This window comes from Glossina fuscipes, unplaced genomic scaffold, assembly GCF_014805625.2.
Source record: "Glossina fuscipes isolate IAEA_lab_2018 unplaced genomic scaffold, Yale_Gfus_2 87, whole genome shotgun sequence".
NCBI lineage: Eukaryota > Metazoa > Arthropoda > Insecta > Diptera > Glossinidae > Glossina > Glossina fuscipes.
In genome coordinates, this window is record NW_023998441.1 from 741,515 (window position 1) to 756,509 (window position 14,995).

The window sequence follows — 14,995 nt, forward strand, 5'->3', positions numbered from 1 at the left end:
TTAATGAAGACATTTTCTACAACTTCTTCCGACCTTGTGGTAACATGACGATAACGTGTCGCAATTGATTTGGCTGCGACCTATCCACCGACCCAATTTCGCACTTCTCCAACTTTGCGGACCCGCGTGCCAGCCAAGCCATGCTGCACCGACCTGAACAAGTAGTAATCAGAAGGTGCCATGTCCAATGAATACGCTGGGTACGGCAGAACTTCCCAATCGAGCTGCAACAGTGTATCCTGAACAACTGTTGCAAAAAGTGGTCGAAAAATGTCATTTTCAGGCAAATCGTGTCGTTAGTTTTTAACCGTTGATCCAAAAACGGACAATGGCGATTTGGTGGAGCAGCATCCCCATAAGCCTCTGAACGTGTTTGGTGGGTTTCGGAAGCAGATGCTTTCAAATAAACAACAAAAGTAATGAATTTGACAGAAGAAGAACTTTGAGTGCTTGGTGATTAGCGCCGGTGTATGCTGATTAAATCAAAAACATTGAATGGAAAACTCTCATTTTATATAGAGGAAGGTTAAAACCGTCGAAAATCGTTATGTACACTAGTATTTCCCAATTCTTTATAATTTTTACCTATAGAATTTGCTAATCGAAATTTTTCAAACGCAATTTTAATAAGTGAGTTCCATCGCCTGTTATGATCGTTTAATTGCATATGTGTGTTGTGTGCGTCGTAACTCCAGAGATTAGTTGCTGAACATAAATTCCCGTTAATTTTGCAGAATTTTGAGTTGCAGTTTTACTGGTTTGCTGATCGGGGAGAACACTGATTCTTCTGCATGATATCTTTCTGTATGTTATCTCGGGTTTTGGAAATTTAATTCTACAATACTTAACTAGGCTACAGTTTGCTTAATACTAATTTAAAGAGAGATATATCAAATAATTCCGACACGTTAATATTTATGCAATGCTCGTTGTTTGCCATAATTACTGGCGGTATTACATTTACTTGTTGTTCCCACATTTGCTTCTATTACTGCTTTTCTGTATAATGGGGTAAATTTATTACCGTCTTTTGTTATTCTTCATAGTGACTATTTCTCCTATTTCAAAAATTCTGTTCTGTTTGTTCTTATTAAAATAATTCATTTATTTCATTTGCGTACTTGTTATTCGATTTATTGTTTTCGACCGAAATTCAGATAGTGTCGCATGTATGGAATTAATAGGCCTATGGTAAACGCAAAAAGCCACATCTACACTTCTTGATCTTGATTACTCCTTATTTCGTTCATCAAATATTTTCTTCAGATTCAGTTCCTTCATTAATGAGAAAAAAGATGATGCAATCGTAGACTTGTACAAATGAAGAGAACTTTGTGATCAGATTGTTAAACATATTGACAAAAGGTATTATTCAGAGATAAATTTCTTTCAAACAATTTACGTGCAAATTATCAATGAACACCTTTTGTTTGCATAAGCCGAACGTAACTGATATGAAATGTATTACGAACAAACTCGTTGCGCAATAATTCTTGGAAGATATGTTATGTTATGTTTATGTGTATATACATGCAAATTCACAAGAAGATAACTTATCTTGATGATATAATATTTTTAGGAACAATTTTTTTATATTTCTATAAAAAATTTTCACTAAACTTTATTGAAATACTTAGTGGAACTAAAACTTTGAAATCTTAATATCAGTTGGTTTGAACCATGGAACCACAAGTGGTACTTAATGTTTAACATTCTTTTAGTAAGTTTAGACTTACTGGTTGTATACGCCCTTAAAAACTTCGCACATATTTTGGGTTATAAATATTTCATACAATGTGAGTTTGTGTAAAGAAACTTTGAACATTTTTGCCCGTACAAATAGTGAGAATGAAAAATCAATGGGTCAAATCGTTGCTGATTACCAGCACTAGTTCTCCTTGATCGTAACGTATTCAGAGAAAGAGAGCTTCATTACGCACGTGCACACAAAAATGTACCACCACTGAACGGACGGAAATTCTTCTGTACATAAATTTTTCTTAAGGCAGGCATAGGACAAGGTGGATTGCACGGCAACCATAAGAGAAGAGGAGACAACAACCAAAATTGTAATATAAAAGAGAATTTCTCGTAAAGTTAAAGAACAGACTAACATAAAAGAAAAAGGAAAGCGTTAAGCATTGTGGTTTTGAGTAGGGCAGCATAAATATGGGGAGGATATATAAAAAGAGATACTTGCACGTAGAAGTTATGACTAGTAACAGAGAAATAGAGAATTCACTAAACTAACTGACTGGTCGACGAAAGCTAGAAATGCAGACGGATTGCCAAAGTTGATGGCACTTAACCGTTGGAAGCTTACAATACCAGTCTTCATGTTGACCGGAAGTTTTGTGCAAGAACCGCACATGAAAATGTTCATTGTAGGAAAATGGTTTAATCGTAGAATCGCCTGTAGCTAGGTATAGATTCTTTTCACCTGTCTGACAATTTTTGGACGTCATTGTGTAAACGTCTTCCGTACCGTGTAAATCTTTCCGGTCGGTATTTTCACATCATCTGTCGGCGAATGCTTTTTGCTTGGTACAAACCTCGACATGTTCAATGCTATTGTAAACTGTTGCTGCTTTCGTATAAAATTTATATTTTTGAGAGCTGCGAAGCATCTTCAAACGTCGACAGAAAAGTAGTCCTAACGACCTTTTAACGGATAGTGCTCCTATATTTTGTCGAAATATTTGCAATATTTCACATGTAACTGGCGCTATGATATTTTGAAGCATTGAAATTTTATTCTTTCGCTAAAAGCGCAGCTTGATTCGATAGTAAATAAGGCTAGTTTGGGTAGGCCCGCAAGCTTAGGTATCCGTTCGTCACAAAAAGCTTATTGTTGATAGTTATTTGCTCACAAAGCTGTAGCTGCTACGAGAAGCTGGTATAATCTGGTCGAAACAATTTCTCCTATTTGTCCTTCCTTAGATAGGAAACGTAAAGAATACTTATTCCTTATGAGCACGGGAGTTTTCAAACCAGACTAAACTCTCTCTAGAGAAGAGGAAGCAGACTCTTGCTGCGAGTTTTGTAGCCAAGCTTGTTAACGCCGAAGTAGAGTCGTCATTCCACCTGTACGAGCTTGGTTCCACCATTTCGTGTAGTCACTAGGCTCTTTTTCCGTTATGCCTACCGTGGTGTAGGGCTACTTATAAAGTGAATTCTCGTGTATGAGTCCTCCGTAAACATTTTAATGAAAATTATCTTTTATCCTATATTTCAGATAAAAGTGAATATATGAAAAAGATGTAACCTGATCGATAACGTTATTGATACTTGCTAAGCGTTAGTGCCGCTGTTATGTTTTTTTCCTTTTGCCACCATTGGCCTAGGTTTAGATATTTTAATAGTATTTTATGGTAAGTTAAGTTAGCAAAGATAGGCTAAGTTATCATGAAGCTTTTATAGTTTCAACGGCAGCAAATAAACAGATAAACCAATTTGAAGAAGAAGGTTTTCAAGACTGTGCTTTATAAAATATAAAGTATATCAGCGTTACATTTTTAACAATGTCTTCACAAGTACATTTTTTTGATTTAGTCCTTCTCTTGCAATGAAAGATGGCTTTAAACGACGTAGTCTGACTTCAGTTAGTTTGCCGATGCCAATTTTAAAACACTTTCCCTTGTGTTCTACAACAGGAGATGAGAGGACAGGCTGTCGTACGCTATGGCTTCGAATGAAAAGAGTTGGTACTCTCAATAATAGATGGTGATTCCTTAGTTGTGATGTCTTTGAGTAAAACCTTCTTCATTTGCACTGCCTGTCTTCACAGTGTATAGAAATCCACGAGGAAGTCTTGCAAGGGTGGCGAAAACTAGTTTTGCTAGTGTTGTTTTTGTATCTTATGTCATCTCTCTGCAAGGCCTTTTTCCTGAAAACATATATGAATTATTAAAGGAAAAGACTTGAAAAGAAGTGGCAATCCAGTGCCATGAAAAGTGAAATCTTCGTTTCCCTCTGCTATTTGCTCAAGAGGGTAAGTTGCACATGCCAGCGATTGTGTTTCGTTCTTTACTGCTTTGGAAAAATCGGCGGCCGATTAGTTACTGTCTGACGTGACGCCTCATGATTAGTTTTTGCCGTGAGTAAATTTTGTGTTGAGCAGATTTTTCAACTTTAAAAGTATATCGGGGAAGGGAGGCTCACTATTTATAATCGAAGAGCATAATTACTTTTCGTTCTATAACAAGCAGAAATCGTCGTACCATCCGCCAATTTGTCTTCACTTAAGTCGACTTCATTAGCTATCATTGCTGCGATAGCTTTCATGTAATATATTTTTCTCTTTTATTTATATTTATATTATTTGTTCAATTTTTTCAGGTGGATGTTAAACACAAACAAGTTAATATACCTGATATAACTACCGACTTGATAAGTAAGACAGTTATTCATCAACTTGATGACATTAATAGGGCTATTATATATACTGGAGATGAAGGAGAACAAGTTCTGAAAACGGATGGTGTTAACATTGCGGGGATGTTTAATCACAGTAACATTCTGGAAATTAATCGCATTTATTCCAACGATATTCATGCCATGGCAAAAACTTACGGCATTGAAGCTGCTGTACAAGTTATAATACAGGAAGTATTTAATATTTTTAAAGTTTATGGTATAACTATTGATCGCCGACACTTGTCGCTCATTGCCGACTATATGACTTTTGACGGCACATTCCAGCCGTTATCACGAAAAGGAATGGAACATTCCTCATCACCCCTTCAACAAATGTCTTTTGAATCATCGATGCAGTTCTTGAAATGTGCTGCCGGAGCAGGTTGGTCTGATAAGCTAAATTCACCATCAAGTCGTTTGTCGGTAGGCTTACCCGTACAGAATGGCACCGGAGCCTTTCATTTATTAACAAATATTCTCTAATATATTAAATAAATGCATGTAAAAAAATTATTTTATTCCGGATGCATTATTACTTTTAGTGCCACAATATGGTTCTGTGCTCGTCGAAATGTTTCCTGACGGATTCAAGTATGAATAAGTACGTTCTTTTTTTTCATCAATACATCAACATTTCTAATTTGGCTTCACTCCCGCCATACATGTCATAGGGTGGTGCATAACTATCAGGCGTTTTTAAACGACGTTATGAGGCGCTCTTGAACACTATTTGTTACGAAAAAGGAACATAAAAATCCAACAGTAATATTTATTAATTAATTAATCCGGATTAATCCGGAGCTTAGTTTACTTCAATAAATTTCCAAGTTTGTTAAGACAACGAACGATGATTGAAGAGACTTTCGCTCCTTCCACGGCTGCCAAAGTGCCTGGTCATCGAAATACTGGCTTATCTTGCAAGCTAGTGTCTCTAGATTTGAACGGGCAAACCATTCCACATACGTCGATTGTGCCTTTACCGAAAAGTTTGTTGTGATCGCGAAACGACTGTGAAGCTTTCTGTCCTTTCTCAAAGTGGTACAGCATATGACGAATATGAGTATGATTGTCGATACGCGTTTTCATAACCTAAAAGTAAAAGCATATTTTTATTCATAAATTTGGGAAAGTATTGCAAATTTTTATTAAAACGTGGGACGTCAAAGAAACGTCTGACAATTATGCACCAACCTATTATCTTTAATTTCAAACAACAACCAGTAAAAGCTAGGATATGTTTTTCGTAACCAAAGGAAGAGATACAGGTCTTAAAGTCTCAGGCTTTACCTCCATCCATTTTCAAGAAGCCAAGAAAAAAAAAATAAAATTTACTAGATGGAAATACATTCGAAAGAAAAAAACCGGAGACAAAGAAAAAAAATGGCACGCGGCCCATATTTTTACTTCAAACCTAAAACAAGTTCCGTTGTTGTGTAAAACCCAGAAATCTTTGAAATGCGTTTACAAGTTCCTACCTTTTTTGGTTATCTAATCTTCTCTAGCATTAATTATGAACACTTTTCATTCTTCATAGCAAATAAAGAATATTAAATAGTCAAGTTCACTTACCACTCAATGTTAAATTCAAATTTATTAAATTATTTGAATGCACTAAACAAAGTTTAACTTTAACACTCTGATTTTGTTCAATTATTTCAACGCACTATACACTATAATTTTACTAAATTATTTCAATGCACTGAACAAATTTTAAAGTATCTTTCTTTTAAAGTATCTGTTTTTTTAAAGTATCTTTATTTTTCTAAAAAGTTGTATCTTATGAAAATGTAGGAAAATTAAACTTTGTTTCTTTTATATTTTTTTTTGATTCAATTTTCTTTTAATTTCGGGCAAAACTTTATTAGGTTGTGTGATTTGCCAGCTTGGCAAATTGATTGATCGAATTTTGAAAGCCGTTCGCTGCTTTTATACAGAAATCTTTTGCGTAGTTTTTAAAAAAATTCACCATCTAGGGGGGATGGAGGGGTCACAGAGTTGCTTTCAACAAATATCAATAATGGTGAAAATAAAATTTCACCACATATTGCATGATATTGATATATACTTGTGCAAAGTTGCATTTTAATATTATAATATTATACATTCATTGAATGCATAATGTACAATATAATGTACATTATCGCAACTATGCGATGAAGAGATGTTTGGGGAAAATGATATAATTTGATTTTATTGGAGAATTAATTAAATGTCCATAATAAATAAATAAATAAATTTGCATATGTTCCTTTTGCAAATTTTAAGATTTGAAAGAAAAAACACTTGCAGAATCAAAAAGAGAGAGTGTTCGACGCAGAAAATCACAAATTTCGGCTCGTATGAGAGTAATTAAAAAATTTTAAATTTATACACTGTAAGTATTTAATTGGAAGTCATTGGTAGTCGCGGCAGCTAAAGTAATTTTTTCAAGAGTCATTTTATAATGGAAACTGATACAGTTTTCAAAGAATCTAAGAAAGTAACCACAAATAATAATTCAAAAGAAAATGGATCGTCGGATACTCAACCTAAAAATCAAACCATTGTTGATGAATCAAAAGGAGTCGCCAAAAAAATTAGGAACATTCCAGGAAGCTCAGTGACATAAACTAATACCATAGTGGATAAACAATACTTTTACGAGGATGAAGTATTTCGAATCTATAAAAAAGACCGCGTCAAAGTTAGTCTAGTTGTTGAGACATCTGGGTTCTATTCAGATGAGGAAGATGAGGAATTCGAAGAACCACTTTTCAATGATAATTAAAGCGTTATTTGGTAGCCAGACGCACAAGACGTGACCGTCAAAGAGAACTCGGTGACTTAGGAATTGGAAAAATCGAAAAGAAAAAAAATCAGCTTTGTTTTTTGCTAATGACTACTTCTTAATTGCTAAATGAGTCCCGGAAACAGCTGAAAGAAAATCTTTTCGGTTTCCCTATCGGCATAGGGCAAATTTTCCCAATACGGACTTTGGTAGCCCTTTCTATATGTCGCCAAATGAAAATCTGAGAGGCATCTGTGTGGGTCTCAACTCCGGAGTTGTGCTGCTACACCTCACTGCTATACGTCACTCCCGACTTTATCACGACCAACTGCAAGAAACTGCAATACGTAAATTGATATCGAAGTTATGTTTAAAGGTCATTTGGGCAATCAAAACTTTTTCACTTTATTGGGCTATGAATTTCCGAATCTGATTTATCGTCTGAATTGCGTATGGAATCGTCAATTGTGTACATGGTGAAAAGATCATGGCTACAGTGATGTCTTTGATAAATATTTCACTTGCAAAGGACGTATCAAAATGTATCATGGCAACTGTAATCCTCGAGTACCCGAATAATAAATCTAATAAGTCCAAGGAATGTCGATAATGACAGATTAAAGGACGTTAAGCTTTATGCATCTCATACGTTAGTTAAATAGTTAGTTATGTAAAATTTTCTTACCAAAATAACAAATTTCATCGCAAAATTTTCTCCTTAGCATCTTAGTTACTGCCCTATATTCTCCTCTTCATAAGTATTCATTTCTCTGAATGATTGTGATACCCTTTCAAAAGCCATCATTATACATACATATAAGTGTTTGAAAAATGTTTAAATTGAACCGCTACTACATCGTCGCCAAAATAAAATGCGAGGGCAGAAATTAAATCCTGAGTATCTTGATTTTGCACCTTATAGTGCTCAAACTTTTTCCAATTTTCACAGGTTCCTTGAATCGTATCTGCTTTTCCGCTTTTCTATTTAAATACGTCACCGATCTTGAAAAATATAAAAGCTTTATTCATATATCTGAAAAACGAATTTAGTACTAACCAATGCTATCACAAAGCGTCAGCAATTTTGCTTACGCTGTTTTGGCAATTTTGAGAGAGCGTTTCACGCATCTCTTGTGTATGCGTACAGCTAAAAAGGTCGGAACTCGAAAATGAAATGTAATTAATTCCACACATAATCAGTGCCTAGTAGATGTCGCAAAAAATTCCCTGGCAGTTATCACTGCGCTCTAATATGCTGAAAATTTTTGCCGTGGAATCTTTTAGTTTTTTGTTCTTTTTTTTTCTTCATAAGCTCCTCTTGTTGTTTTTCCTGGACGTGGAAAGTTTATTTACATGATGTCGTGCAAAAACAGAATCTGAACGATTCATCTCGTGTTGGCCGAGTGATCGTTTTTGCCACGCAAAGTGTGAGGGCATCACCAGCCATACTGCTGAAGCAGTCTCTGATTCCTTAAAAGGCTTACGATGGTCATGTCCTGACTGTAGAAAGCGGGACATAGATTTCTACAAATTCTTCACGGAGACGAGAAATTGTTTCTCAGATTTGAGCAAAAGTCTCGACTCCTTGTGGGAAAAACTTCAGATCATTAAGACTAGGTTTGATGAGCGTCGTGATATTGCGTACTCCCCTTCTTCGCCAGCTAGCAAAGTTACAACTCGTAGCATAGCGTCTGGTTCGTCACCTCTGAATTCTCCTAAGTCTGATTCGTTGGTGGAAGTTAGCGATTCCTCAAAGTCTACTAAGAACGTTAGCGTTTCTGCTATTGTTGAGTGGGTCGGTAGCAAAAAGTTACAAATACGTCAAGAAGTCGTTCTGGTTTGAGCTATGCTGCAATGGCAAGAGTATCGCCTCCTAGTGGCGTCACTCACTCAACTCAGGCGTCATCGCCTAAAACTAATAAAGAGCAATATAAATCATCCTCTCCCCCGGCTGTTCGAGTGTGAACGCTGATCTCCAAACTGGATATGTCGCACAAGCTGCTCCATTGGTAATCCCATCTATATTCTCACCAACTCAAAACTCCCCAGTCGTGAACCCTACCGCTCCTAGCTGTAATGACATTTGCTTGACGACAGTTCCTCTCAGAAACGCAATATTTGTGTCAAGGCTGGCACCCGATACATCTGCGGATAACATAAAAAGTTATCTAGCGGTGAAAGTCCCATCAGTCAATCTAAAGCGGGTTACTATTTTTAAATTGGCTCCATCTCAATCTGGAGCAATCACTTCTTTTAAAATTTTTGTTCCGACTGAAAACAATGATATGTTGTTAGATAAACCACTTTAGCCAGTTGAATCCGTAATAAAGGAATTTATCCCTCGTGATCGTCGCCGTAATACTAAACCAGTCGTCCTGTCGCCTCCAAAAAACTAAATGTTTCTTCAGGCTCACAACTTTTCCACAACTCTTTCCAGGTTTTCAAAAATGACCGATTGAACCGCATTGGTAGTGGTGTATTAATTGCCATATCTTCGTCATTTCCGTCCAAATCAATTGAATTTCCTACTACTCCTGACGTTGAATTTGTTGCCGTTCGAGTGAAAATGCCTAATAAACAACTATTTATAACCTGCTCCTATATTCTTCCAAATTCCGATATCTCCATATATAAGAAACAGGTCGCCCTTATTTGTGAAGTGGCTAAGCAGTCGAAACCCTACGATTTGGTTGTTGCGTTGGGAGACTTCAATTTACCTCAAGTCACTTGGTGTAACAGTGGCAATTCTGGCTGTTTGATTCCTACTTCAACGTCTGATAGGGCTGTTGTGTTCTTTAACAAATTATTTGAACATAATTTAGTTCAATACAACCGTACGCCTAATTGTAATGGCAGACTGCTTGGTCTCTGCTTTGCCAATTTTTCTGAGATTAGTGTAATTCGTTGTCCACCTTTAGTTTACCTGAGAATCCTTATCACAAGCATGATGGTTCGTTGAATTGTTTTAATATTCCAGATCCAACATTTTCGAATAATTATTAAGATTTTCATAAAATCAATATTGCATTGCTAAAATATCACCTTTCACATATAAGGCTTGATTTCTCAACTGGAATTATTGAAAGCTTATTGTCATCGTTCTACAATACATTAAATCTAGCTATTGCTGCATCTGATCCGATCAACCATTGTCGACCTCGAAGCAGGTGTCCCCCGGGGTTTAATAAGACAATTAAATATTACAAGAACAGAAAACACACGCTTTTCAAAAAATATTCGAAAAGTGGCTCTGCTCTTGACTATTTCGCTTACTTCGTGGCGAGGCATATATTTAACTCCCTCAACCACCATTATTACTGCAGATACCTTCAGTTCATTAAATCCTCTTTGTTTGCTAATCCTAAATTCTTCTTTAAATTTGTTAACTCTAAAAGAAAAATTTCCACATACCCCTCTCATGTTTCTTTTAATGGATATGATTCCTCGGATAATTTTGAAATCTTAAATCTATTTGCTGAGTATTTAAGACGAAACTTTTCGATTGCTAATTTCGATTTATCAGCAAACTACCCATATCCTATAACTAACTCGGTTTCAATACCTAACTTGGTTATTTCGGAAGATGATGTTTTTAAAGGGTTGAGTTCTCTAAAATACAGTTGTTCGCCTGGTCCTGACGCAATTCCATCATGTGTACTTAAATCTTGCGCTGTCGAGTTATGTGGTGTGATCTCAAAGATTTTTAACATGTCCTTGTATTTAGGTGTTTTCCCTTCATGTTGGAAGAGTAGTTTCCTTATTCTTATCCACAAGAATGGAAGAAGACAATTTGTTGAGAACTACAGAGGCATAGCCAAGTTGATTGTCTTGCCCAAGTTGTTCGAGCGTTTTGTGACTCAGCATTTGGTCTTTGCCATTAATTCGTATATTTCTCCGCACCAGCACGGCTTTCGTAAAGGGCGATCTACAGTCACCAACTTGTTAGTTTACCTGTCATGTTTTCAAGGCTTTTTCTAGCGGCTCTCGCACAGATGTTATTTACAGTGATTTAAGCAAAGCATTTGATATGGTTAACCGTAGACTACTTATCTTTAAACTCCAAGCCTCTGGTTTCCCATCCTACTTAGTGAAATGGATAAGCTCTTATCTGCACAACAGATCCTTCAGGGTTTTGTTTAACTCCATCATCTCGGATGAATTCTCCGTTACGTCTGGCGTACCTCAAGGAAGTCACTTAGGTCCTATTTTATTTAGTTTATACATTAACGATCTCCCATCGGTGGTTAATTCCAGCCAGATCTTAATGTTTGCTGATGATGTGAAACTGTTTTCTTCCTTCTCTGTTGAATCGCAATCACATCAGCTTCAAGGTGATTTGGATAATTTTGTTGCAAGGTGCTCTTTGAATCTTCTGAAACTGAATCTGAGTAAATGTAAGAAGCTTTCATTCTCAAGAAGAAAGTCATTCATTACTCAGTATTTCATAGATTCGCTTATGCGAGGAGGAGGACGTTGATTCAATTACAGATTTAGGCGTTCTATTAGACCATAGGTTACGTTTTAACTTGCATATTGAGCTCTCGATTAGCAAAGCTAGGTCCGCGCTTGGTTTTATAAAAAGGTGGTCCAAAGAGCTTGATGATCCCTACATTAGGAAAAGGCTGTACATGTGTTTGGTTAGACCCATACTTGAGTATGCCTCAGTTGTGTGGTCTCCTTCATATAGGTGCTACGTAGATTCAATTGAATCTGTTCAAAAGCAATTCTTGGTGTTTGCCCTTAGAAATTTGAGTTGGGATCCGATTGCCTCTCTTCCTCCGTATGAAAATAGGTTGCTTCTGCTGTCCCTACCGTCTCTTGAGAAACGTAGATTTGTTCTTGGCGTTTCCTTTCTAATTAAAGTAATAAATGGTGCTATTGACTCGCCTTCATTATTTGGTGAAATAAGCTTTAATGTCCACAACCACTTCTCTAGGCACTTTATCTTGGTTAAGCTTAATCAGTGTAAATTTAATTATGAGCTGTTCAATCCGCTCAGAGTCGTTTGCAAGAACCTAAATGACGTCTACCACTTATTCTGGTTATCGGACTCTTTAAAGTCCATTAAAGCAACATTGCTTAATACGCGCGATTTACCTATGTCGTATTTAAACTAGCTTTTATCCTTAAAAAGTCGTTACGTTTCGAAAGTGAATTATTGTCAATTTATTATCGGTTGCCAGGCTTATGCATGTTTGCAATGGCTTAGGGGTTCATTTGCAATTTGGTCCTGTACCGGTTGTAAGTATGCTCCTATGCTGATAGTGTACATGCTTTTTTGTCTTTTTTTTTTCTTGTTCTTTGTTTTATTATGCTTATACTCAATTTTATTGTTAATTAATATAAGTTTTGCATTAAGAGCCAATTGAACTCGACTGTTATTTGTTTAGTTGAGTTTCTAGTATAAGTGGAATAAAATAAATAAATAAATAAAGCTAACTCAATACTCTCCTGGAATAATATTATTCATGATAAATGCGTAGTTGAATTAAACTTACTTAATTCGATCACCAACTCAAAAAAAAATCGGTCAAGGTCTTGTCTTCGAATTGCCTGTCTGCAAAAACTTAACCACTTCGTCGAAAATAACTTCAAAATATACGCAACGGATGGGTCTGTCAATTCGGACATCTCTAGTTTTTCAATTATTGAATACCCAAACTTACTTTTAGGAAAATTCAAAGTTCTACAAGAACTATCATCTGCTTTCATTGAACTTCTGGCCATCAGACAAGCAATCCTCCATGCATCTGAAATTAAGCTGAAAAAATTTGTAGTTTTCTCTGACAACAAATCTGCTCTAACTTTAATCAAGAACAAAGACCCATTCAATATGTATGTCTTCGATATCTACAACCTTTTAAAAGACCCAAACATTGAAAAATGCCACATCATCTGGATCCCAGGTCACTGCGATTTTAGTATCAATGAAAAAGCTGACTTCCATTCTCGTCAAGCTAGGTTTGATGGTACGGTTTTGTCCATAAACTACCCCACAGCGAAGCTCTTCTGTTAGTCAAAAAACTTATCGTAAACGAATGGAAAGACGAGTATCATGTTTTAGCTAGAGAAAAAAGTGACCGGATTTTCTACAAAATTTACCCTTTTTTGACACCCACACTTCTACCTAAAAGAAAATTTACAACATGGGAATTTAAAGTTCTTCACCGTCTTATGAGTAATCACACTTACGACAAGGTTTACTTTAAAATGATCAAAGTTTCCCCCTCTGACATCTGTGAAGATGGCAATATTACTGAGTCTGCCGAGCACCTTATTTTTGAGTGCAGGAGGTTTGACATCCTTAGACAGTCGTTCAGTATATTTAGCTGGTATAACAATTTGTATGAAACTTTTCATGCTGGTAACTTTAGGCATTTGAAGCAACTGGCTGCCTTTATCAAATCAGCTGATTTTTCGTTCTAATTTTGCATTTATAATTTCTATTACAATCACGAATCGCCTATACTTTTTCTTTTGTCGGCATTTCTAGCCGGATTTTGACTGTACAGTACCAAGTACTGTGACTTATGGGTTGACAGCGGAACAGAGCTTCTCATAGCGAACACTCTGCCACTTCAGTCTACCTATGCTCAAAGTTTTCATCAATCGCTTTCAACTACGTTTCTGGATTATGGATCTAATATTAATTTAACTGGTCCAATCCATTTCCAAACAAATCAAAAAAAAAAATCTCCTCCAATAGGATGGCTTATATATCCACTTAAACGTGTAGGTGTATAGAAATAAACCCATGCACAGCATTGAGCAAAAACCTGATAAGCTTAGACCAAATTTTACGCTAGTGAACTTACACCACCACATCAAAACGTTTGGGTTCAATTCTCATAATGCTAACCCCAGTCTGCTTATCACCGTTCATTATAGCATGAGTAATTGTAGCAAGTTAGCCCCAACACAAAGATGTATTCAAACATGAATTCTCAGTCAAAGAATGCAACAAAACAACGTATACTAAAGATATTAAAAATCATAGTATTTGGAACCTGTGCTTGGATTACTGAAGTCGTTATTAAATGATCAAATGAAACTGCTACACCTATGATGTAAAACCGGCAGTCACCAGGCAAATTATTATGTTTATTAATTTGTATTTCAAAGATATTTCGCGAGAGATGTTAAACTTTGCTTTGGCATACTAAAATCTCAAATGCTTCAATTATCCGTTTAGCTTTAGTATTTTGAATCAGCTGCACATCGTTTATGCAAACAATAAAACACATTGGCAAGGAAATAAACATCAAAACTGAATTATGTACAAGAGTCGTCTTGCCACAACTGCTACAAGTATCAGGCCAACAACAAAGCACATAGACCCTCGTTAAGCAGAGTCACCAACGCAAGGACCTTAACGTTTTTGCCAAACAGTTGAATACAAAGGTAAATGCCAAGCTTATAATTTACAATTGTGTTGTCTTATATCATCTGCCAATTCGAGAGGATTTTCAAAAACTGTTTGATTAATTGTGATTTTTAATAATAATTAATAAGCGGGCCTGAAATCCACCTTAATCTAGAAGCATCTGAGAGTAATTCAATGAGCTAGTCTGATATCCACTTATTACAATGTTGCTTTAAAGATTCCACCTCAGTGGTCAATTTAATGTTACGCTCTCTGGTTTCATGTAGTATTTCAGCTACACTCGATTTGCTTTTCACACTTGTTGTCATTCCGCTGCCATCTTCGGTGGAAAGACTACCAGAGAAATTGGACAAACTACTTCGTTGCAAGGCTGCATATCGTGATAAAGAATTTAGAATTAATAATGTAATATTTATATTATTTTTTTT

At 36.0% G+C, this 14,995-nt stretch overlaps 1 protein-coding gene across 1 annotated transcript in view; it reads left to right on the forward strand.

Annotated features, from left to right (window-relative positions):
* Window positions 1-4,958, forward strand: part of LOC119638290 (DNA-directed RNA polymerase I subunit RPA1) — a 30,678-nt gene extending 25,720 nt beyond the window's left edge. The window contains exon 15 of the mRNA XM_038035021.1: window positions 4,339-4,958. Coding sequence (XP_037890949.1) covers window positions 4,339-4,899 — 561 coding nt within the window. The 3' untranslated portion in view covers window positions 4,900-4,958. The remainder of the gene's footprint in view (window positions 1-4,338) is intronic.
* Window positions 4,959-14,995: the final 10,037 nt, after the last annotated feature.